The sequence below is a fragment of the Falco biarmicus genome, chromosome 2 (assembly GCF_023638135.1).
Source record: "Falco biarmicus isolate bFalBia1 chromosome 2, bFalBia1.pri, whole genome shotgun sequence".
Taxonomy (NCBI): Eukaryota; Metazoa; Chordata; class Aves; order Falconiformes; family Falconidae; genus Falco; species Falco biarmicus.
The window spans coordinates 74,778,750-74,804,911 of record NC_079289.1 but is presented as its reverse complement, the minus strand read 5'-3'; the positions used below and the strand labels follow the sequence as shown (position 1 = coordinate 74,804,911).

The 26,162-nt window shown below is 39.6% G+C and overlaps 1 protein-coding gene across 1 annotated transcript; it reads right to left on the bottom strand.

Moving 5' to 3' along the window:
* Nucleotides 1-1,560: 1,560 nt before the first annotated feature.
* XG (Xg glycoprotein (Xg blood group)) lies at nucleotides 1,561-13,834 on the bottom strand. The gene is made up of 9 exons (XM_056329091.1): nucleotides 13,771-13,834; nucleotides 11,641-11,682; nucleotides 11,237-11,293; nucleotides 7,422-7,457; nucleotides 5,586-5,651; nucleotides 4,620-4,676; nucleotides 3,924-3,962; nucleotides 3,519-3,638; nucleotides 1,561-2,321 (listed from the first exon to the last, which is right to left on the bottom strand). The coding sequence occupies exons 1-9, from the start codon at nucleotides 13,832-13,834 to the stop codon at nucleotides 2,305-2,307; spliced, it is 498 nt and encodes a 165-aa protein (XP_056185066.1). The 3' UTR covers nucleotides 1,561-2,304.
* Nucleotides 13,835-26,162: the final 12,328 nt, after the last annotated feature.

Genomic DNA, 26,162 nt, shown 5'->3' with positions numbered 1-26,162 from the left:
TTCTTAGAGTAATTAAAAAAATATTATTGTCATTATCCTAGTTAAAAGGGAAATTAATACTGAAAAGTGTGCCTGCACTCATATGTTGATGTAATTAGACCAAAGATCTTCAGAAGGTTAAACACTTGGGTGGGTAGGGTTTAGTAGTTCAGGTTAATGGATTTTGTTCAAATTCACCATAAAAACATCTGCTTTTTGGCTAGTAATTTTAACACAAGAAATATTTTTGAAAATACCATGAACAAATATAAATAAATTGTAGTAATATTTCAAAAGCAAAAATGTTAATAATGCACATAGATCCTTCTCTGGACAATGCTCCTGAAAAAAAATAATTCTTAAGCTGTTTTCTTTTTTTCCCCTGAAGTCTTTAATTTGAAGCATTTCTTTCTCTTCCCTAGTGGGACATAGATGAATTTGTATATAAAAGTTGTCAGTCAGCATATGTCCCAGAAAGTAACAAACAAAACAAACAAAACTCAGATCACCTTAGATAAAACACAGCATGAGTTTATTGAAACTTGTCAAGAGAAAGAAACAAAATACATATTTTCATTGTAAAACAAAAAAATGAAGTGGTAACTACAAAACACTTAACATTTCATTAGTCGAAACTTTATGTCTACCTGGCAAAATATATCTCAATCTGTTTTAACTGTTAACATGGCAAATTAGTATTTTCTAAGAAGTATCAAATGTCCTTGAAAACTATTTTAAAAATATGTTCTCATTCATAAGTTGCAAGTGATAACCACAAAGGTGCTTGTTCATTTGTGTGTTATCAAGATGTTAAGATATTTCCATATTTAAATTGTTGTACGTTGTCATTGCTTATTTTCAGGATCAAAATAAAGATTGTGGTAATCTCCTCAGCAACCATTGTATATCCATTTAAAGCATAATTTAGATAGAATAGTGTTTTATTTTATGAAAAGAGTACTTGTTCAGATTCCGTCTTTCTCTCAACAATTTAATAAACACAAAGTCATGTTTGCCTCCATCTACATGGAATTTCAGTAAGGAAAAGCATGCTTCACATATAAGATGAAGATAAAACACAGATTTCCTCTATGCTTTAAAGAGTTAGCTAAAATGTCTGTGTTGCAGGATTATGTCAGTAAACTACTAGTTCTGCCAGCTTTTGGCTGCATTTCATTAGTTTGCTAATATTTTGGTTCAGTTAGCTATATGAAGACACAGACTGGAGAAGTGTTAGGTTTTGTTGATAGATCTGTCTACATAAGGACATTTGTTTGTATGGCAAGGTTGATCAGGAACAAGGGAAAAAAGTGAAACAGCCTTGCTAGCAAAACTATCAACCATACCTCCATATATGTATGAAGTTTAAAAGTTGGTGTCACATAGATTTTATAGAACAAAGTGTCATGGACTCATTCTAAAACATTCAGAAAACTTTGTACCTATTTCCCCTTTACAGAAATTATGAATGATACATTTCTTAAAAAAAAAAAAAAAAAAAAAAGCCTGCCAGATTATTGCCTTTAAAGGCTTCTAAAGCAGGGCCTAAGTTCAAGAAGACGAGCAAAATTTATGTGAAATTCCAGTTCCTGAGAAAAGCCAAACACATTTCAGTAATAAATAAATAAATAAATAAACCAGCATGTGTTCCTCTAATTTTTATTTTTTTTTAAACAGTGGTTTGTCAATGTACGTATTCTTTTCATGCTATATTTTCAAATTAAGAATTGATTTTCCATCTATAGCTCCTTTCACTTTGCTAGAATTCAGACATAAATACAAAGCAAAGGCATTAAAACTTTTAATCCTTTATACAACTTCAAATTTTCCTTAACCATTATAAACAATACAGAAATATACTTAAGAAACCCAATACGTATGAATGGAAACAGCGATTTCTTTACTCCTATTTTATCAGAAGTATTAAGTATTTTGGCTAATTTTGAAAGCAGGAAAAAAATTGTGCAGTGACACAAATGCTCACAAACCAAAATTTTTCAAATTTTAGCTTATATTAAACTTGATTTTTTTGTTGCTTAAAATAACTTCTGAATCAAAATGTGTTTCTAGCCTTTATGAATGCAGGTTGGATAGTTCAATAAAATCCCTTGACCTTTTAAGCACATCTTCAATGACATAAAGCTCAAGGTGCAAGGGTGACATCAGGTAAAAGAGAGCAGAATTTCAGTGTCTCAACATAACGTTCTTTAGAGGGAGATTTTCTTTTGTCAGAATGATAAAATAGAACAAAATTGTTGGGTCTGTGGGCTGAATGTCACCAACAAAAGGAGTCTGTCATCAGAAGGCCACTCTTCTTTCAGTGGTTTATACTGTATCCCCACCTGAAAAATGAAGATCGAACATTCAGTATTTTCACCACAGATGCCCTTTGCCAGCTTTCCTGGTTTTTTTTTGCTCCAGTCCTTTTGAGGCAGCAGATGGGAACCTCTCACCCCCAGAGACATACAGACAGAATTCCCTGTTTGTCTCACTCTCCATTTCCAAAGGGCTATAGGATCCCTGACCTGATGCTTTGGCTACACTCCAGCCATAGAAACAGAGAAAAGTAAGTGATTGTCAGGACCCTGAGGGCACACACAGCCTTGGCAGCCCTGACCAGCCTCCCCTAGAGCATCCTGGGCTGTGCTCTGGCTGCATCTCTCCAGTGTCGCTCTGCCCAAGCCTTCCCCCGGCGTCCGGGCAGCAACAGCTGCCCTGGAGCCCACCATGGCACCCCCAGACTGAGGCTCTCTGCAGTGCCAGGGGATCCCAGATGTCTCAGAAATGCCTGTGAAGATTCTCCACACTCCTGTGTTTCGCTCGTGTCTTAGTCGTTATTCCCATTATGGAACAAATAATGCAAATTAAAGTTTTAAATTGACCTCTATGGCAGCAAAGAGCCAGGGCCAGGCTGTTCCCAAAGAGCCGAGAGCCAAGGGCAGCCGCATGGGAGCCTGAGCTGTTGCCTCCCCAGTGGTGGGAAGGTGATGGCAAATGGGCCCCATGGATGGGCCAGCCATCACCAAATGAAGGCAAGCCAACTAGCCCAGCCCACGGGTAAGCCAGGAAACAGCCATCCCTCCAGGCTCACAGCCGGGGCAGGCGTGTGGGGATGCATGTGGGAATGTGGCGCAGGCTGGGGCAGGAGGCCCACCTAGGCCAGAACTGAAATGGCGGCCCTGGCCAGAGGGTACTTGGGGTGCCCCAGGCGAGGCTGACCTGGGCCATGCAGGCTGGTTTCCAGGCACAGAGCCACAACAATCAGTCACCTCTGTGGTGGCAGAGTCCTCATGTTGTGTAATTTCCTTCGTAAAGTGACATACATCCATCTTCTGGGCATGTTATGTCTTCCTATACTTGTCCTTGATGAAGAATATTAATTACCACTACCTCTTACAGACCAGTGAGGTTGTTCAGGATGAGATTTTCAAATGCCCTCATCCCTGACCTATTTCTTCCCTGACTGAAATTGTTTGTAAAATTCCCATCTACTTCAGCACTAAATCAGCTTGGAAAGTGGGAAATTGATTTGGTCTTACCTTGTGGTTTGAAACAAAGTCTCTTGTTCTTGTAAGCAGAGTAGGCCGCTATCGATCCCACAACTAATATTACAAAGGCAGAAATTATAGGAGATGTAACTCCAGCTATTAATCCTGAATCTGTGAAAAAAGAGAGAGGTTTTCTTTAGGGACACCAAAAGGGTTTGACTTAAGCATATTCTCTAATAAGGGGTGCTTTTGCCAAACTGTGAGAATTGTTTGGTGAAACACTGGAAATTCATTAAGAAGAATTAAGCAGAAGACTAGAAATTATTACATTACAGCTAGTGTGAAAATGGTGTCTTAAAGCCTCATTTAGTATATGTACTACTTTTATAAGGCTAACATTTTCTTACTATTCTATGATGATCAGAAACTAATTACAAAATAGTTTGTTTACTATACCCGTGTTTCCGCCATGATTGAAATGATGCTCCTCTTCTCCTGGAATAGAGAGTGAACTTTAATCAAGAAGTGTTTTTCATCTTGTTTTGAGAACAAAGTCTTTTACTCAGCAAAGTGTGACAGAGGGTGAAAGGGGGTGGCTTGGCAGGACTGTGATGGAGGAGCTCCCCTCCCAGTCCCCACTGACAGCTGTGCTGGCCCAAGGAATAACCATCCATCCTCTCAACGACTTGTTTTTGGAGAAGAATATTATCTTCTAAAAAAAGGATAATGCTTAGCAGTCTACATCAAGCTGATATCACAGGGAATGGGAGGCCAGTATAATCTGGCTGTTCTCTATTGCCAGACAAACAGATGATTTATCAATAATTCAAGTCAAGATCATAGGCCCAGTACATCTACTTTCAGATCTCAGCAGAAGCCCCTTGCTTTGGGACTGTCCTAATGGAATTCAAAGCAATAAATCCTGCAGGGTTCGGGCATATGCCAGAATGCTACAAAGTGGTTGGGAATATGTTTCACATTTGAGCTTCAGGCTCAAAGCCATGGTTTGTGGAGAAGGATATGTAATCTAAATAAAAATAGCAGAGTCTTGTCCTATACCTTCAGTGACAAACATTACTGCTAAAGCAAAACCAGCCAGCTCCAAGTTACAAATATTAGGAAGAAGCTGCAAGGAGAACTGGCAAATACTACCTGTTATGTGTGGTGGTAAAGGCTTCCCATCGAGGAGATCTGAGTCGTCAAAACCTCCTGCAAGATAAATATTAGGATTTATGTGGCAAAATTATCTGAACAATGGTAACCCCTTCAGCTCCCTTGTCCAGTTTTTTGTAATGTTCTAGGGAAGGGTGAGAGACCTTTGAAATCCCAGCTTCGATGTGGTGGATGGGTCAGGTGTCTTGCACTGAGCAGTCACCTATTCAAATTCAGCTGGAAGCTGGAGTACTAAAACTGTTGGAGTCTACCTGTTCTGCATCTGTATTGGCACCTGTGGGATGTGTGGGCTTGGGCTTTCAGTAGCACAAATCCTTATATAATATGAACACCTCAAACCCCAGCAGTTCCTAGAGCAGGAAGCCAGTGGGTCCATTCCGGGAAAGACTCCAGAAGGACTTGCCCACAGCTTACCGCTACAATCACACCAGAAGTAAATATGGGATACGTGGTGGCAGCTGGGATAGATGTGCCATTTGCAATTTATTTCAGTGGGTGTCTGGGACCACATCCAAAAGCAGTACAGGCTTACATCTATGTCCCCTGTCCCACCTGTTATACACCCCAGGGCCATCTCAGATGCACATCTCAGTATGGATTTGAACACAGGCTTATCCATGCCCTGTGGTTAGATGTCACGTTTGAACCTTAGCATGATTCAGTGTATACATACCCAGAATGAAAAGGCAAACAAGAGGAGTGTTAGTCTCATGCCATTTAGAAGTCAACATCCCACACTGTGGGCAGACAGAAAATCTTTATGGTACCAACACTAAAACTCAGAAAATCTTTCCAGATGCTGGGTCAGGAACAGTGATTACAAAAGGGAGATGGTGGGAAGGGATGATAAAAACTATTAATAAAGAAATAAGAGAGTGAACTATTCAAAATATCTGCTCTGAACAGCTCATAGTGCTAGATATTCACAAGACAAAATATTCTTACCAGAATTACTATAGCTTCCCGGTCGTGGTGGAAGAGGTGGGTATAAAGGTTTCCTTGAGATATCACCTATTGATAATTAATATTGTTAGGTGGTTGAACAGGCAAAACTGAGAGCTGTACGTAAAGAGTATGATAACCTGAGATTTTATACCTATCTCTAATTTGTCCTCCGGTGAATTAAAAAAAGGATTGTGTGTGAGAGAAGAATTCACAAAAATGTTGAGAGGAAATATTCAATGTGTTTCTGGCAACTACTAACACTGTTTAATGCTGACAGCTGGGAAGCGCAGTGTGTTACTCTGGGTGTCAGTGGGGCAGTTATGCAGAGCCATCAGAGAAGCTGGTGTTCTGGGCTGGGCAGGTGGCAACAGGTTATTTCTGTGCCATCAGCAGGTATTAATAAGATCTGCAGATTAGTTTCGTCTGACAGAGGCTGAATTTATCTAATGCATGATGAATTTTCTGCTCTTGAACAGTGCAGAATGAACTCAGACTTCAGCTTTTTTGTTTAGGACTTTGTGCTGGTATTTGACCATAATTTTTGCCAAAGTATTAGAAATAGATGCATTGGATAGAGCCAGAGCTCTGATGACTAATAGCAGTTTCCAAACTACCCATACAGTGCTGGGAGTAGCAAGAGCTGACTCAGGTCAAAACCTGCCAAAGCTAACGTCCAGGGCTGTTGCTCTGTCTGTATGGAGTAGGCCCGCTCTTGCTGTCCTTTCTTCAACCAATTCAGTCGCAAATTTAACTCATTAAAAACTTGCAGGAATGGAACAATTAGTACAGGCAGGAAGAAATGGCAATATAAACATGGGAATTCTAAACAAAATTAGATAGTTTACAAAGTGTGAACTAACATGTCATTCAAACATAGGGGAACTGGAAATGTGGAAAGCCCTAGAAATAGGAAAGAATGATATAAAGGTGTGATTCTCTATGACTGAAACACAGGTAAACCACACCACTGAGACTGGAGTCACATTTCAGAGGTTCTATACAATGGGCTGAGAAGTATTTTTTCTTTTGTGTACCCTTGATTCAAGTGGATTTCTATGCTTTGATTCAATACTACTTGCATTTTAAATAATTTCAGTGTATAAGAACCATTCTAGAATACTTCACATCCTTGGTATGCCTCTAAACACACTAAACAATATGTGGTGCAAAAATTCCCAAAGTCAAGGATTTTATACATCTACACAGCTCAGCACAGTACTGTGCATACTTCCTAGGTCAAGTCTGGATATTATAGAAATACGTGGAAGTTACATCATGTTACAACAGCTTGGCTGCTTCAAGCTCAATCTGTATTACGTCCATCAGTGCTCATCCCTGAAACCTTCCTGCTTTCTTGATTTGTGATCAGTAGAGCTACAACAAGCTCACACCTCTCTCTACCCACTGCTACCTCTGATTCCTAATCTTAGGCAGACTTATTTTTGGTAGCTGAAGAAACTACTGCCATCACCTGTTGTTTTCAGCCTTCTGCCAGAGGCCACCACCCTGAACCATGGCAACTGAATGGGCAGTGCATCCTCTGCCCAGCCAAGCCTGTGGTAGCATGGCCTGGTAATGTAAACCACAGTTGACTTCAGCTTGCACAGGCAGGCCAGCCTGCAAGTCCTGTAGCTGGGAACCAGACACAGCCCGTCCTGCTGTCCCCACTCTGCACGATGGCCTCTGGCAAAAGGGCTGCATGTACAGGGCTTGTAATGACTCCCATTACCAAAGTTCCTCCTGCAGTCTTGAAATCTCTTTTCAAAGATTAGGTAGACTTCAGAAAAAGGCTACTGAAAAACCCCATTATATTTGAGAAAAGAAGAGAGTACTCACCCCCACCAAGAGCATCTCCTAAATGCAGATCATTGTCTGAAAATGCAAAGGAGGAAGATTAGAGAAGTGAGTTACACACAATTACTGAGGGATGATAGAAAATGTAAAACTGAATGTTTGACAAGCAACTTTTTCAGGTCAGTCCCACACATTCAAATAAGGTATTACACTTTTCTTGAAAACTCTTATAGAATGTAATATTTGCCCACAGAATAACTGACATATCATTATATGATATTTTCTACTCTGAATACAAAAGATTTTTTCCTGCTTTAAATAAGCCCAGAATAAATCTCACAGTGCAATCAAGATCAATACCTTTTCAATATAACTGTAAGTACATAAATAAAATTATCTATGTTAAAATATATCTATTTTTACAATATACTTATTTGTTAAAATTTATGCCTATGGTTAAAACTGGTATATGCATGTTTGGCATAAGTGTAATTTGTTGAACTATAAAAACTGAATACCTATTTCAAGAACAAATGCTGGGAAGTAAGAAACCTACTTGTGCAGAGAGACTGAATCAACTAATTTATGTAAGGGTCATCATGACATAAAAATTTTTGCTTCAAGCAATCATATGCGCCTGTCTGAGGTCGGGTGACAGTCTGCTTTGCTTTGGCTGAGCTATAAAGGTTTTAAAATATACTTTAATGTCTGCATGTGCATGTTACACAGTGAATCAACAAACTACAACCATTCCGCCAGCACTGTACATGTGTCTTGCTGTACCTGGTATGGAATTTTCCATTCAATAATTTGTCCATGAGCTGCAGACGCATAAACAAGAGGAACTCCATTTCTAGCATGCAGGTGTAGGTATGAGTATGTGAGTGGTATTTTAGGGTGTGTATGGAACGATGGTGAGTTCTGAAAGGTCGCTGAGTAATAGGCAGAAATACATTAGATGGATGTCTTAACTCCAAGAATCCCTTTCTTGCTCCTTATAAATGTGGAGTGCTAGAATGAATCAGAAGAAAAGGGACAGCAAATTCTACCTAAATTTTGATATCTATGCTTATTGCCACAGAAATTAGACAGATGCTCCATTACATATATGTTCTTTTCATTATAATTGTTTCAGAATTCCCAAACCCTAGGAAAATCCATCCAAATGCACCACCATACAGAACTCTGCCTTCTCATGTTCTTCATATCTAGAGGGACTGGGAAGCTGCTTTTGTACAAAATCTAGTCTTATTTGTATAACAACTCAGAAATCTTTTGATGTAACCAGGAAATATGGTATGAAAATAATCAAATTCATATTGCATGACTTGGCTTGTTCATGTCAGGTGTTGGTCCTGTTGGTGTCTGGCCAGCAGAAAGTTGCATTTCAAAAATACCTTTACCTGTCAAACACTAACACTGTAAGAAGGAATAAATTGCAAACCGGATTCAATTAATTATCAAGATGAAGAATCCAGGTAAAATGCAAGGTTCCACTCTGGAGGGCTCATGCAGAGATTTGTTGCAGAAATACTAAGGTTGGTATGAATGAAATACAAATGGAAATGCATGTGTCTGTAGGGACCAGAAAAAACAGCAGAGCAAAGGGTTAAAAGAACAGACAATAAAGCTCACCGTCCCCAGCAGTAAAGTTGAGGAATGCGTTCTTACCACCCGGCCTACACTCTGATAAGATGACAGCACAGATGACTTGTCAGCAGAGGAAAAGCAGAAGGGCGCTCTAAAGGAAAAGGTTGCAGCCTACCATCTATTCCACTACTTTTCCTGTTTGCCCACCCAGAAAATAGACTGTAGGCATAGTCTGTGTACCCCAAAAAAGCAAAAGCAGATAGTTTCTGGCAGCAACCTGACCAGAGAAGCTGAAGTAAGCAAGATTATGAGGCAAAGGACCTCTCCATAATAGCTGATGACTCCTAAAGGGCAGAAAAGGTCTGTACATAAACTAGCTTGTCATTTCTGATCAAGAAGAACCACAGAGACAGGATAAGGACTCGGTAGCTGGCATACCTTGTCCTGTGTTGCACATGATGCTCACCAGACCACCTAAGCACACACATCTTGGTGCTCCTGAGTATGTGCGTTTGAGCAGATGGCTGAATTACATCAATGGCAGGATGAATGTGAATGGGTAAAATCAACTTATTTAGAGATTTTGTAAATAAACATCACCTTCCATTAAATTTTGTGTTGAATTTTGTTAAACCAGATAGGAGGTGCCTACAGGAGAGCTTCAACTCCAGCAGAGGTGTGTGGGAAGGGATGCCCAGAGGACATGACCTGTGTAGTAGTTGACCTCAGCTGAACCAAAATCATCATCTCAGCCAACCTCATTTCTCAATGATGCTGGCTGCATAAGACATAGAGAAAACCCTGAGGTTAAGATGAAACATTAGGCACATGCTAGGACATACTCTTGTATCATCTTTCTGTACTTTCCAAATCTGGTAAATGATTTTGAATACTGCTTTTTTTAAATTAGTTTTAATTGCCTTTAAACTCCTGGGAATCCTCTGCAGTGCTGAAAGAAATTCCAAAATGGTTTGGAAAACATAGAGTTCTTAATTCTCAAAAATTAATGAAGTTGATTCAGGTAGGGCAGATAATCATCTGACAGTCATATATCTAACAGTTTTAGGAGTCTCTAAAAATCAAATTCCTTTCATCTGACTGAGGCAGCTTCGCTGTAGATATTGGCATCCCTAGGTTACCCTTAAAACATGACGCGAGAATAGAGTTTTTTAGGGCATAATTCAAGTAACCTACTTGAAATATCTATATTAGGATGAGAACAAATACACATTTAGAGTCATATGAACCATCTCCCTAGACATGCTGATTTATCTCCACTGACTTTAAAAGAATTCAGGACAGTTAGCTAAATGAGGGCAGTGGCTTAGCAGTACTTTACAACAGACACTTCTAATCTAGACCAAACACAGATTTGCTTTGCAAAATGAAGTGGGAAGGAAGAATGCAACCATTAACAGGATTTAGCAGATACCACATTCATGAAATGCTGCCCCTGTTTGTTCAAAGAGTGGGCCAGGGAATCATATGTAACTGCTTTCATGTACCTAAAGATTTATTGCGATGTTTATCCAGAAAAAGACTGAATGTTGTGTGTGCTAATGTTATCCAGCATTTCCTGATCCAAGCATTTTGTTGATGGCCAGAAATTTCTTTCAGTGTAGATTAGTTGAAAAATCTCTATGTTATTATAAAATGTTCCATCATAAATGCATGTGTGGTTTTGTTGTTGGTTGTATTTCGGGTTTTTTTCAGAAATGACCAGTGTTCGTTGGAAATCATCATTTGTCATCCTCAGGACTACAGCTAAAACCTTTTGGTTCTTTGCTGTTCAGAGCCTTTTTTTACTTTCTGACACAATCAGTACTAGATAGTATTAAATAAATATATGGGGAAAAGAAAGAATACCCAAATTCCTTGTGGTTCTTTTCCAAGTCTGTTATCAATCATCACGAATATTTATGTTAAAAGAAAAGATAATGGGGGAAAAAAAAGTAAAGAAACAGTTACCCATTTTTAGCAACAGTTACACATTGCTATACTCCCCAGGGAGTTCAGTACAGGCTAGAAAAGCGTGAAGATCTTCAGGAAATAAAATGCCATCACTGGCCAGTCATGCTCAAAAGCCTTACTGAAAGTGGTAAAGACATGTAACTGTTAATTGTCCAAAGAACACTTTACATACAGAAGACAACTAGTATTCACACAAATGATCTCATCTACGGTACATTAGCGAGTATGATCAAGAATCCCATGGGAGACAGTTTCTACATGTCTAAAGTCAGTTACGACCTGTTTTCATTACTCACTCAGTACAGGCCTTGTCGGTCTTCTGATCACTGTAGGCTTCCTGGTAATTATGTCATCTGTGGGAACCAACGGCACACCAATAAACAATAACAGCTTAAATGTTTTCAACTTAACAGAAGAAGATATCTGCAAATCTAAAGAGCTGCATTCAGTAAGTCTTTATGTATCAACAGCAGAAGCTAAAAATGAAGTGATATATTTTCAAAGCCTTTTTTTTTTGTTTGTTTGTTTTTAGAAAAGTTTTAAGTTTATGACAGAAACACTGAAATCTAGCATTTCCAAGTTCTGTATATCTTTAAATTAAGTGATAGCCACTTCCTATGCTAGTCCTCGAGGAAAAGGATTTAAGATGTATTATTGTGTCTAAATGCCATGGTAAACTAAGGATAGGAGATTTACTTACCTGGGTGATCAAGAGCATCAGCTAAATCAAAATCATGTTGACCTAGAAGGAAGGTGACAGAAGGAAAGATACTAAATCAGTGGGCAGGTTTCCATGACCTCTAGGTCTGAGGGCTCTGGACAAAGCCAGAACACCAGTAAGAGGCAAAAGTAAAATCCATCCAAACAGGAGCAGGCACAGAGCAAGCTGTCAGCTGTTATCCCTGTGTCATGCAGTCCTGAATGACCATGCAAGATAGGCTCACCTAATTCAAAGAAGCTATTCATTCAAGTAGCGCAAAGCAATACCTGTGCTCTCATGTTATCCATAGCCAGCCGCTATGCAAATATGCCTTTGAAGACCACAGGTTGCCTGTTATAGGACACAGGGCTATTGCTGGGAGACGGCTGAAGGTAGCCTTCAGCACAGTACTTGCAAAAGAGAATTGTTAGGTGAGAATTTTCAATATCTTTTTTTATTGTTCTACTAGCTCAGCTTCAGAGAGCAGTTTTACTGACAAATCTGCCTTGTGATCAGTTGTAACATGAAACAACCTTGGTTTTTTTAATTCTTCCTGTACATGTGCCAACGGTAAAATATATAAAGATGTGTTTACCTAATTTAGTTTCCGCTGTACCTTAAAAAATCTGAAAAGGGAGAAAAGAACCCTTTCTGTTCTGTGTTAGGTGACAATGATGTCATTAAATGCCACGGCAGGGCTATTAGTATCCCGACCTTTGAAGTCAGCAGGTAAATAAAACTGGAAAATTTTTAAAATGTATAAATTGAAGCATACAACTTTGAACTGAGCACACAGTTATTCATGTGAGTTTTACTTTCCACTTTCTACAGTCTGCCACTTCCTGTTTAATACACAGCCTTCGTGAAACAGCTCTTTGCAAAGTACGTATCCATTAGTTTTCATCCAGACTGAAACTTCACCGCACTTGTGTTTGCACACCAAATACAAGATCAGCCTGCAGAAGCCCACAAAAAGTCATGAAGTGCCATGGCTCCCCTAAGCAGAAATGTTTTACTATGCTCTGTCGAGTAACCCTCTTGATCTGCATCTGTTTATTATCCCATCTAAAATGTTTAATACCTAACTTTTTGATGAAGTGTTTTTCTTGGTATGTCTTGTACACCTCACAATAAGAAAGGTGTCATTGTTTAAGTGGGGAAACTGAGGAATAGACAGAGGCCATCTGAGGTTCTCCAGTGTGACAGTGCTTTGGGTTCAGCTCAGCCCTCTCATCTTGGCAGGTGCTGTCTGTCTTCATGGCATTCTCCACATTAATCACTGCTCCTGAATAATAGCTCTCGCCTGTTGAAGAGCTCCGGGAAAGATTAATTATCAGTGATGAAACACTGTGTGAACCTCAAATAACAATCAGTGCAGGAGCATTAAGTAGAAATGTTTTGATCCCTGTGAGGATTTTCACATAAGTCTGTGAACTTAGTTACAGCTGATGTCTGACAGAAAAGATAAACCAAGGCTGGAATGCAGAATAGTGAATGGCTTCTAAAGCAAAACTGTCCCTATATAAAATTATGACAAAGCTGTGTTTGGAAAGGCAAAGCAGATAACAGCATTAAGACTTCCCTGGTAATGTTATTAGAGTAGCATTTTATCTTATCATTGATCTATCACCTTTTGATCATATCAACTGATCTTGGAGTGTCATCTCGTCTGACCACCTCTCCTTCCCCTGCCCTGGCCGCTCAGCCAACCTTGCCAAGCCCAGTAACGTTTGGACTGGGTCCTTAGGTGGATAATATTCTAAGACCCTGACAGGTTCTCTCTTTTATATGAATTCATTAAATACATAAATTTAACTCATGGCTTCCTCAGCAGATATTCCTTGCCGGAGCTCTGAGGGCACCACCAGCCCTTGCTGAGCCTGAGCCCCAGCCTGTGGGGGCCCACAGCCGTGCTCCTGCCCAGACATGGGGCCATTTGATCCTGATGCAGACCCCTACCCGCAGGCTGACAGCCTGGCATTGCCTCCAATGGTCAAATTGTGTTTTTCTGAAGCATTTCTTTGGTGCCAGCAATATGAGCAACTTAAATTCGACTGTCCTTTGATTTTATTCTCTGGATAAATCTTCATTCTTGATCATAATCCTGAGTGCTGAGGGAGGCTGTCTGACCTGAACCCTGCTGCTGCAGGATACCGCCAGCAGGCCTCAAACCATTTCTTGTCGAGTGAGTCATCAGGAATAATTCTGTAACACCAAGAGCTGTTGGCCAAACCAGCCCCTTTGTTACAGGTCCCAACACGCAGGAACTAATGATACAAAATCAGCTGCCGAGGTCCTAATGCTGTAAAGAGAATGTGACAAAATTGTCTTGTGAAGGAAGACTCTGGAAAGGTTCCAGGTACAACGTTTCTTTGAAGTTAGGAAAAAGAGAAAAATAGAAGGAGGAATCTAATCAAAAGAGATTATGGAATTCAAGCAAGATGATGCAGATGTTTCCAATTGCATGAGACCCAAAGCAAAACAGCAGACTGAAACAGTTACTGACATCTGCCCTTCTGGACAATACCAACGTTTCCCTCTCCTGTGGTACACCTACTCGGTTATCCAAAAGGTGGGAAAAGACAAAAGGTGTTTGGAGACTGCATGGGAGAAATAGAAGACAACTACAGAAATTTTAAGGACAGAAAAAAGCAGCCTGAAAATCTCCTGCAGAAATTAGTTAAATTGATTTCTGTTTTAGTTATTTCTGATGATAAACCAAGTAGTGAAAAGAAACAGACACCAACACAGAATGACTGATTGGGAGCAAGACAGGAACTCTTTGGCTGTGTAAATATAAACCTTGACAGATGGGAAAATTGTATGTGAACATCTGTGCGGCGTGGTAAATGATATTCCAATAAACCAAAAGATTGCTTGGACTTCCATCCCTACTTCCTCCGATAATAACATCAAATGACCGCAAGGAGTAAGATTTTGTGGAGCAGAATTTTAAATGCTCATTACCATTTCTGAGACTGCACCTAGACATTTAAAGAATCTAATTTGGGAGGATAACAGATGGATAACTAGCTGAACAGCCCAGATTTCATCGGCAAAATGGCGGGTCTAAAACCAAAAACACGTTAGAGACTCAGAGAATATTTAGCTCAATAGGAACTGCAGTTACTTCAAAGAACTCTGAAGATAAATGACAATGGAAATAAATTAGTCAAGGTTCTTCACAGAACAAACAGACTGAAAGAAATTAATTTTCCACATACAAAAAAGGCCTTTTTTTTGGACAAGCTTCCGTAATAGAAACAGCTGGAAATATATTGATGAAAATGAGAAAGAAATTCTAGTAGGGAGAATACAGCTTTGTTCCTTTGGGGCTCTTTGTTTGGTTGGGATTTTTGTGTGTGTGTGTGTGTGGTTTTTTGTTTGTTTGGTTTTTGATTTTTTTAGCTTGGATAAAGTTATGAAGAGATTTAGCTATGCAGGAGGTATTACCTCAGAGTTATCTCTGTTATTACTGCTTTGGGCTAGTACACTATTTCTTGGCATCACTTCTAGCCTTTCATCTGGGAGTATCCCTGTTTTTGAAAAGACATAAAATTATTGTAATAGTGGTTTTTGTTGGGTAGTCCACAACAATTCATAACAGAATTTGAGAAAATGCTTATAAACTCCTGCCTTACACCACAGAACAGTCCTTATCTGCAAATGAGAAAATGCTACGCTAAGCAAGCAAGCCTTCCACACGGATATATGGTTTGCATCGCAAAAGGACCTGTTTTAATAATGTTTATATTAGCTGCTCAAACACAATGAACGAGAGTAACAGCAGGACTTTTGCTGGCACTGCCACACTTATTTGGGATGTAATTCCCTCATCCCCACCCAACACATGTAGCTGTGCCAGTAAAAATCTGAAGTGTAGACCTGGCCTACATAGCTAACGGTAGACTTCTCTGTAGCAGCGAGACAGGGGAGAATAAACTCTGTAAAGCCAAGCATCAAAACATGGCAGCTTAAATTTCAAAGTTACCAGATTTATTTTTACAAGCATGATTCTCCTGGGTAGGACATTTGCTTTCACTAAAGCCCATGCTTTCTTTGAGCCTTTTTAATATCAAGTGTGGAAGGCTGGTGATACAAAATCCTTGTTAGTCCACTTGCTCTACTGTGGAGACTGTTATGGTTGCTGTTTGCCACAGAGATACTAAGCCTTTTTTTAAGATTTTAAGAAACTTTACTAAGTTTTCTTGAATACAAGACACATCCCTCTGAAGCACCACTGAGCTGAGGTCATCTTACCCGATCAAGGCAGTTGCCTGCGAAGTCGTATCCTCAGGCACATGGACACTTAATGTTCACAAACTTTTGCCCATGTTAGTTTTCAGAAAATGTGACCCAGATAATGAGTCACTAAAATGCAGACAGCAGCATCTTTTCCCTATGGTTTAATTTGTGACCTAAACATTAAATGAATCCAGCACCCTTTAACTGTGTAGCTGATTGATCACAAGGGTCTGAGATCCCACAGATTTTAAGGAAGGTTTACAAGAATGAGGCTGGATCTGCAAGTGGATGTTACCTCATTGTCATTACAACTGTAGTCAGAAGTTTTCTGACAAAAGGCTTCCGTGGCATGACTTTGCAATTTTTGATCTCCATAAGTAGGCTCAGCCCTGCACTGGATACATATGAACACAGCTTGTGGCCATTAAGATGATGCACATGTAAAAAAGACAGCATGAATATGGCTAAATAGGAGCCAGGTTATGTGACAAATGAAAATAATTTCTCAGACACTTAACATGCATAGTCTAGTATTAAAAATGCAGCTAAGATCCATGAGAAAATGTGTTTATATGTGTATATACATGTGTTGTGGGCATAAATCTTAAATGTATGCATGCATGTATGTGTTAGATAAATCCTTTTGGCATTAATATGATTAATTTAAATGGGCTTTGAGTTACATTGCTAGTAGTCATGTGATTCGGATGAGATTACCTGTGTTACAAATAAATTAGAAGCAACTAACTTAGAAATGTGAGCTAAATAGAAAGGGAAAATAAGTTGATTTTTCATTATTTAAAAACAAGAACAAAAAATATTTCTTCATTGTAATTAAATAAAAATTGTTTTGTGAATACAATGAGCTTAAAACATCATGAAGCCAGCAGAGACTGAGGAAGAAGTGGGTGACTCACAAATTACAACAATATTTTTCTGAAAAGGAACAGTATGTTACTAAAATAGCTCATGAGACCCATTTTATGTTCTTTTTAGCTGAAATGGTAAGTTATTCTTTGCACATATCATTTCTGATTATTATACAATCATGAGATATTTCAGCTGTAATGAGAAAATGGGATGTATTCTCCCAGGTATGTGACTCAGAACATACCCTTTCACTGGTCCAACTTTATTCAGGAAGCAATTATGTTTGTTTAAAGGAAATTACTCATGTAGGAAAAGTTATGGGAGAACGTAAAGGTTTACACCACAGAGTGAAAACTTTGGACAAAATCTCAATGAGCAGATACTATTTCTTTGATGTAATACCCTTATGATCCATATTTCCTGATGAGGTTACCATAGCTTTTTTTTCCATCATGGCCCTTTCATTCCATAAACAATGATTGTTGTTACAAGCTCTTGATGCTGGGGTGGAAAAATTAGTATGCGTTAAAATCTGTAATTAAGATCTAAGTTTCAATCTATAGACCACAGCATGTGGACCTGATTATTGGCTTCATGTTTTTTCCTAGGCCACTTCTGTTTATAGTTTGAATTAAAGGGAAATGAAAAGGTCTCTCACTTATTCATACAAGAACATATTTAAATAATTACCAGCAAATAAGAGGCACTAATAAAGCAAGAGTGGCAGTACTGCTTTAGGTCTGTGCAGCATGGTCTCATCAAACATGAAAGAAATTCTTCGAGTTCTACAGTGTTTGCTTTGCTGTGGACAAACAACAGCTGTTCAAAGGTAGCTGCCATTATTTATGATGTGATATGCCCTGCATAAATAAAATAAAACATATATAATTTTCTATATTTTATTTCAGAGAGTGCAGAAGAAGCTGGTGTGTGCTGTAAAATTACAGGCAGAGCAAAAGAGTTGGGACCTCCCAGGAAGCAGCACCATACGTCTGCACATCTTCCTTCCATCACTACTACATTTTCAGCTTTGTGTCACAAGAAAGCAGAGCTTAGGTCATTGCATGGGCTGTTCCATCAAAGCTTCTCTCTGTCCCTGTGTGGTTCGTAAATCTGCCAGCCCTTTTCAACTCTTTGGTCTGAGAGTGTCAGGCTTCATGACAGTCACATTACATGAGAACTGTACAGATAGGCTCAAACAAGAGACCTATATGAGTGTTCCTACTGAAACCCTATAGTGTGGCACAAGCAACAGCTGTGTTGGGGTCTGAGTGACCACTCACTGCCTAAGTACCGGCTGGCTAATCCACACCTTCCCCAGCTGGCAGTTTAGAGACAACAGCAGGAACTGAAGATAATGCGGGGGAGGTCAGGGAGATGCCAGGCTTTGCTATTTCTGATGCTTGTGTCTTTTAATGTTCCTCCTCCAACCTTCATCCCAAGTTCAGTGGTAAAATAAGTGCAGAATACTTTTAGCTCTTCAATATCAGTAGCACAGATCTCAGTAGTACTATTCTGTAATTTAACATCAAGTTAAATTTGTTTCAGAAATTCTCTTATGTTCTATAAACTAATCCTGTGACCCCTGGACCCACAGTAGCCCACCGGCATAATTACTGTATTGCTTCCAAGAGGGTTAGTAATACTGCCAAGTTGAAGTGAATGATCAGGGCATTCCATACACATTCTTCGTGCGTTTAAGATGTAAGACAGCAAAGAAGGAAGGCTTGCATCTTCTCTCTTTCATGCAACTAAGAACATGTTTTCTACAGAAGAATAATGCTAGAAAGAGTTGCTGGATGTCAGTAAGCAGGTCTGTTCAGCAACAAAGTCTCCATGGAGTCTCAGGACTCATCTCATTTGGACTAAATGAGAAAAAGAATCAGGCTCTCTTCGCAGAGCTGAAGAAGCCTCTGGATGAGCCACTAGAATGCAGAGAGAAGCCTTTCTGAATGACACTGGGCAGAGGGTGGTGGAGCATCAGTTGGTATCTGAACTTCAAAAGCAGGGGGCTCAGAAGAGGATCTGGTGGCTTAGCCTTCAGAGGGAACAGAAATCAAGAGTCTCGGCATGCAGAATGCTCTGCAAATCTGGGTTGGATTTCTGAACAAAGAGCCAGCCTTCTTTTTGTTACCATTATGCTCAGGAAACAAAATGATCTGTACAATCTTTGTGAATAGAAATGTGTGGCTCATATCTCGATTTCTGCTCCTTGCAGATGGTAACCTGCAAGACAGAGTTGCCGTTTTGATACAATATAGATTGTGATCTGGGAGGCTTTGTTGCTGCTAACTTAGGGGTTTTCCCAATGTGGAGTGTATGCTCCTGGTTCCTCCATCACTAATGTTATAAGACCTGGGGTATAAGGAAGGACTTTGCTTTATTTTGTCTGCTAATCTTAGTGCCTACTCTGGGCTTTGTTTTAATTTAATCTGGAACATTGTTGCCCTTTGAAAATATATTGCTGTGATTTAGTATCTTAAATAAATTCCTCAGGAACTAAAAAATGCATTGATGACAGGCAAAGCTTGTAAGTGGGACTGTTATATTTCTGTAATCTGTTCAAGCCCTTTCTTTCAACTGGGATGGCCTATTTGTCTTCATGAGATGTACTACAGATCAGATTTTTGATAGTGTTTTCCCATAACATTCATAGATATCAGCCTCCCTGTGGAAACAAAGGCAGACTTTGATCAAAACAATCTGAACCCCTCTGCTCCTAACCACGAGGCAAAATGCCACAGATTTTTATTGATTTTTTAATAATGAGAGAATTATGACATTTATTTGTTTATTTATTACCCTCAGTAGGATGGAAAGGGATTGACAGTCACTGATACAAATGAGTGAAAAACACATACTACAAACAGGCAGTCTGGGCACCGCTACCAGATTTGCAATATGGCAGCAATGTCTCGAAAGTGAGCGGGAGAAGCTGAGGAACCTCACCGGCTGTTAGCTCTTCCCAAGCTCTGACATTGCAACAGTTCTGCTGTTGTTAGCATTTCAACCAGTTCAGCTATGTATTTATCAAACTGCAATCATTTTTTTGCACTGACATGACTATAGATGATAGCAGCTCTGGTATTGGGAATGAAATAGTTTGGGCACCCAGCAACAAGAGAATTCATGTTCTGATATATCCCTGCTGATACTGTGGGTGCTTCGGCACGTACACAGGGACCTCACAGAGTGACAGTGGGGACTGGAGCTTGACATAACAGTGTAAGAAAAACAGGACTGTGTTTTTCATCTCTCCCATTATGTCTTTTAACTCCAGTAACTACATTATTCATAAAACTTAGTAACACAGAGTCTCAAATCCAAAAGGTCTGTAATTTTCTCCCCATGAAGTGCCTAGCTAATTAACTGAGAATACAATTAATTTTGAGTCAACATTTTTGTAAGCCTTAGCTGGGCAATGGTACATGGTTTACTGGCTAGCGATAAATGCTGTTCCCTTGACCTGCGTAGCACACAATACCTGATGGAGTAAGCTTAATGCGTCTTAAACATGATCAACCTTTGCATGGTCTTTGTTACTACTAAACGTGATTTATCAGTTGACCCTAAAGACCATGGATATATAGACTAGATCTATATTGAGAAGCTGATGAGCATTTCTGAGCTGTCAGGGCAGAGTGAGAGTCTCAGCTGCTTTCCAGCTCCTTATAGGAGAAGAGCCCTCAGGTTGCACTGCTTCCCCGCTGCCAGGACACCCACAGCTATACGGCCCAAATGAGACCTACAATATGTCTCAGACAGGTGCATGATCTCAGTTACTGGGGGACTAGGACCTACATCGTGTCTTACCACACCCTGAGCGGGCAATGTAGACACAGCCAAGGCTGAATTACCACAGGTCAGCTGAGCTGCAGTAACTGACGTGGCTGTTAGCGTGAACTTCAGTGGAAGATGTTCCTGTGAAGTTTCTTTCATTTGAGTTGGGGTAAAAGCCACTCAGACAATTAGTTGTTGCAGCTCAACTTATATGGGAGACCTCATTTAACCTGCCTAAGCTTGGAAATAACAAAAGCCAAAGAGTATAGATAGAAGTATGGAAGACTGCAGTGAGCGTGTAAGTTTCTGAACTGTATCAGGTCCCGCTTTCCTCATGCAATGTGGTCCTTGGTTATACCATGTCTCTGTTGAGATGTACCCATCAAGGCAGTCCAGCCAACTAAACGAAGACAGCCAGACACAAATGAAATGGTAGATGGTAAGAGAAGTGATGTGATCTGGCCTGGCTGTGGTGGCACGGTCGTTTCTGGAAGTTATCACAAATGGTTACGGTTTAGATAAGAATTAAGAACGCATATAAAAATGTTAATTATGCCATAGACATTCCTATCTTAATGACTTAGACCACCCTTTCACCAGCATGGTCAAGCTTTTCTCATATCGTGCCTTGGTTAGGGCTCAGAAGTGGTTCTGTAAATGTCCCCTGAAATAAGGTAAATACTTTGATGATAAAATTCAGTGGCTGTTGCCATAGACTTAAAATAATTCATTTTGCTTTTGAAAATGGATTGAATAGTTGCCACAGCTGTAAGACTGTGCCCAAAGCCCACAGCAGCTTTCAGCAATGACTCCTTCCCCAAAGCAGGGCCTTGGACTGGCTCTGAATTACCACATGTATAAAGCAAGAATGGTTGAGCTGACTATCCTTGTAATTAAAGTGATAGAGTATATGGAAATTGGCCTGCCCATGCTCAGATTGTTTGAACAGAAATATTCAACATCAGAGAGTCTTCCAGAACAAGAAAGTCTGCATGCCAGTGATGAGAGACAATGTGAATCATCACTGTTCACAACATAACTACAGGGCAGGCCAGCACAGCCTTACCGCTCTGCTGTTTCTGTGCCACGTTACGTGCTGAAGACCTCTAAATAATTCCTCATTTGTTAAAACAGAACCGTGGCACTAGTTTAAGGCCTGTTTTGTTCACTGCCCATCACTGCAAGATCTCCTAGGGACTACATTTAAATCAAAGGTGGTGGGAGAATGAGCAGCAGCAGCTATTTTGGAACTAGTGGTTAATGATTGATTTCTTCCTGCAGTCAAACACTGCGCTACAAGTTTTTGAAGTAATGCTAATATACAAAAAAGAAAAGATTACTATTACACTACATGGCAGATGCACACAAAGATGATCCTATTTGGTTTGACATCAAAAAAAGTTTTACAGAATGTTTTGCTGAGGGAAAATTGTATTTGAATACAGAAAAATAAGTCAATGTGAAAGGACTAAGTTTTCCCAACCGCTATTCATTTGTCAAAAAATATTCTCAAATTGTATTCAATTCTTCATTAATCCTGTGTGAAAAAATAAAGTATGCTTGTGTGTGGACTTTATATATTCAGGAATATTTTGGATAAGGTTAATAAATAATTAATTTATAATTATTAAACCATGAGCACCAATATGAAAGTATAAGCATATTTAAACTGAATCAGAATTTGTTTTTACAATATAACTAATAAGTTTCAGAATATTAATAACCAAAAAAAGCTCTAAAACCATGAAGTTAGTATTTGGCTAAGGATCTCTTTGGAAACTTTAAGTTCCCATGGAAGCTTTCATTTAACAGCTTCCATTTAAAAAGTTTATACTTCAGTCCAAGCTTGTGAATAATTTTAGGGGAGCAACACTAAAGACAAAATTAGAAATTACAACAAACAAACTCTAACTATCATGTCTATCATAAGAGATCATCCAAAAGATATATATCTCTTTAGAAACTGCAAAAGTATTTCTCTAAACACTCTTGAATGCTTCTCATGAAACAGTAGCAACAAAAATAATGCCAGCAAGCATTTCTAAATAAACAAGCCCTAGAAATAAGCCAAGGCAAAGGTCACTTACCTCTTACATGGACTAGAAGAAAGCCGAAGCACAAAAGTAGGATGCTTCTGAATTTCCCCATGATCTTCCGTGCAGTGCCTTGATTGCTGTGGTTGTTTCTTAACAATTGACGATGGTAGATGTTTCAACTGCAGCGCCAAGGTTTGAGGGAGACGCTTGGAATCAGCAGCTCTGTCCAAAGAGTTCTCTCACCATCACACACAAGCACCGTGGAAGAGAGAAGAGTCTCTAGAAACCTCTTCTAGTACAAGACAAGTAACAAAAGCAAACAACCACTACAGCCAAGCTGTGAGCAGCACCATAGGTGCCACCCACCCTCTAAGAAATCTATTTATCGCCCAGGCAGGGAGTGTGGAGAGCTGGGGAGCCAGTGGGAGCACCCAATGAGGAGGGAGCCAGCAGGCTCTGAATCCACCTCCTTCCCGGAGGGAAAGCGAACCTGTTTGACATCCTCGCCTTCAAAGCAGGGTGTGGTGCTATGGGAGCTCAAGTAGCCTGTGAGGAGACCAGCCTTCTCTGATGCATACTTGAAAAAAAAATCTCTCAGGTAGACTCTGTCCTCAGAGTGCTGTTGCCCTGCTCAGTTTTTGGCTGAGCAATAACTGCTGTAAAGGCAACCCCGTCAGAGTCCTAACCGCTAACTGGAACTGCTGCGTTAGGGAAGCAGAGGCCAAGAATCAGAGACTTGGGAATTGTCTACAGAGAGATGACAAAAAAAAATAAATAATTGTAAACTCAAAATGTGATATTGGACTACTGAACTGAAGCATGCTCAGCTCCCCGGCGGATGCTTATCATCACAAGGTAAACGTTGTCATGATTTTTTTCATTGATCTAGATATATTTTAAAATATAAATATCCATGCATATCCTACATGGAGAGAGATCTCAGATAGTGACATGCATGAGAACACAAAGCTTTGGAAAATGAACAAAAATCATGTGTGCATCCATCCATGAACTTACTCTAAAATCACTGATGTGATTTAAATCCAGTTTTGTCATAGACTCTCTCCAGCAAACCTGTGTGCCAGCACACTTGTCTTTTGAACTGGACCGCCACCATCACACTGGCACCCGGCACTAGCAAGGAGAGTGGCGTGCGCCCTCCCTTTTGCTGGGGGGTAAGCTGCAGGGGGGTTGTCAGCGCTGGTTTGACTAGGGCAGCAAATATGCTCAAGACTCTGCTACCATGAATGGCCAGTCTGTAGGGTCCTGGTGTCGCTGGGTGAATCAGTTGGATGTGAGGCACAGGCTGGCCCCAATTGCATTTCTGTCGAGTTACCTAGAACATACAATACAGCGTGTGCACTGAATACGTGCTGTTATGCCAACTACAAAAAACTGACGCAACATAAACTGGACTGATAGAACCTGGTGATATTGGATCTTCAAGATACCTGATGTTCAAGTAGATTAGCTACACACACCCCATGCCAATGTGAACATGGTTTATAAAGGCCTGGCTTATGGTATCACATAGCTTAACTGTTTTTAAGGTAGTAATAGGAGTTCTAAAGCTTAATTCATGTATCATCACTCTCCTTGTCAGGGACAATTGCTCAGTCTCAGAAGAGTTAAGGACATTTAGGTTTAAGAGATGACTTTGTCAGCCACTTAGAAAAAAAAATTACACTACAATACAAGCAATTCTGTAAGTCCACTGTTTATTTTTTTCCAGCATAACAGAAGCAGGCACACACGTGCTAATCTTCATATCAGTGATGAATTTGCCTGAAGGGAACAGGAATGTTAACAAGGCTATGTACTGGTCCTAGGCAAGTCTGAACAAATGTTCAGTAGCTTTACTTCAAAACAGCTGTAAATGGAGTCTTCACAAAATGCATTATCTCACCTGTCTGCTGATACTAGGTCAGTTGGGATATTGAACATTCTCAGATTAAGTTTGGAGCTGATGCGCCCCTTGTTTAGTTCTTCAGAAGCCAGCTACTGCTCTCTGTAGCTAAATAAAAACTATGAAGAAGGCACAGGAAGGAGTGGACCTAGCCCTGAAGCAGGGATGTCTCGAATATTTATCCCACTTCTGTTCTTGGCATTGCAGGAACTTCTTAATCTCAGCTGTCTCTGTCAAAGACATGCAACTGCTTGCCCAACATATTAGGTAAACAACATTATATATTAAAAACAAATGTAAGGCCTTATGTCTGACCATAAATTGCAGTTTTATCACTTTGAGAAATCATTGAGCCATTTTTTTTCTATTTAAAGGGAAAACGAAGTTCTGCCTAATATGCACCTGACAATGTGGATGAATTGCCTATTTTTTTTGACTTGTTCTTTCAAGAAAAAAAATCTATTTAAGAAATAGCAAATGGGTGGAGAAACAGAGCCAGTGTGTCTGTCTGTTCTCTACACCATACACTTTTAGCCCATCAGGCCTCTTTTAGATGAGACAAGCTAAAAGAGGACAGTCACAACTCACCACGGTGGCAGCCCCATCCTTCCTGTGGGCAAAGGTTAGACATTGCTGTCTTTGGCAGGGATGACCTACTGTATGAGTCTATCCAAGATGAAAGAACCAAATTATACACTAGATCTACTGGGGAAAGCCATTAATACCCTACAGTATTTATCTTTTGTCATAAAAATGGAAGTATTTTAATTAAAATATTAAAACATCTACTAATATTAGACATTCATTTAAATATAAGCCAAAGACACAAGTGAATCAGTGATAAAATTTCTTGGAATAGAAGAATACAATTCTTACACGCTAGCTAAAACTTCAGTGGTTTTTCATAAGCAGATGGAGGAACATGCATGTATTTTATTCCGGTGGTTCCTAAAGTACTCCAAATGCAGGAGTTTTAAAAAACTGTATTTTTGCTTCATGCAAGTCCTTATCCTATTCCAAATAATCTCTTCACTTTCTTTCAAATGTGTCTTTTATATCTGTGTAACAGAAAACAGCAAAAAGAAATAATCTTTTCAGTTTATGAAAAGGTTAAGGTTTGTTTCATAATCTTGTCAAGTGAAAAACACACAGAGAATAGTACAGTTTAGATAGTGGCCTAAAATAATTAGCCAGAAAAACACCGAAATGCACCATTGGGAGTGTAATTCAGCCCAAGGTACACTGAAAGCTGAGTGCACTAAAAAGTTTTCCTTAGCATTCAAAATTTGGCACAGATATTGGAATGAGCATGAATAGGCGCTACAGTAAAAACCTGCCAAATTTTATGCTTAAGAATTGCCTGCTTTCATTTCCACAGCCCGATGAATTCATTTGGATAAGCCTGGATATTTGAAATGGACGTCAGGTTTGAAAACCATCAAAACATTTTTCACGCCATCCTTCTCACCTAAAACTGAAAGTTCTAAAAAGCTAAACTGCCACCTCAGCTCCCTTGTAGAAGAAGCTAAAGTGACATGATAACCGACCAGAAGATCCTGCTTTGCTTTTTTTCCTCCCGTTACTGAAAGTCACTTCTCCTCCTCAAAGGAGGTAGACTGGAAAAACAGCAGAACTGAAGAGGGTGCACCACAGGAACAGGACAAAACTCTGTTGCCATCCATTTA

What these genes read in the sequence shown, in the direction of transcription:
- XG (XM_056329091.1), bottom strand. Translation starts at nt 13,834, where the DNA reads ATGACTCACTCGACAAGAAATGGTTTGAGGCCTGCTGGCGGTATCCTG. An exon ending in ACCGACAAGGCCTGTACTGA is followed by an intron (nt 7,458 to 11,236) that starts GTGAGTAATGAA and finishes TTGCATTTTCAG; the next exon opens with ACAATGATCTGCATTTAGGA. An exon ending in AGGAGATGCTCTTGGTGGGG is followed by an intron (nt 5,652 to 7,421) that starts GTGAGTACTCTC and finishes AATTATCAATAG; the next exon opens with GTGATATCTCAAGGAAACCT.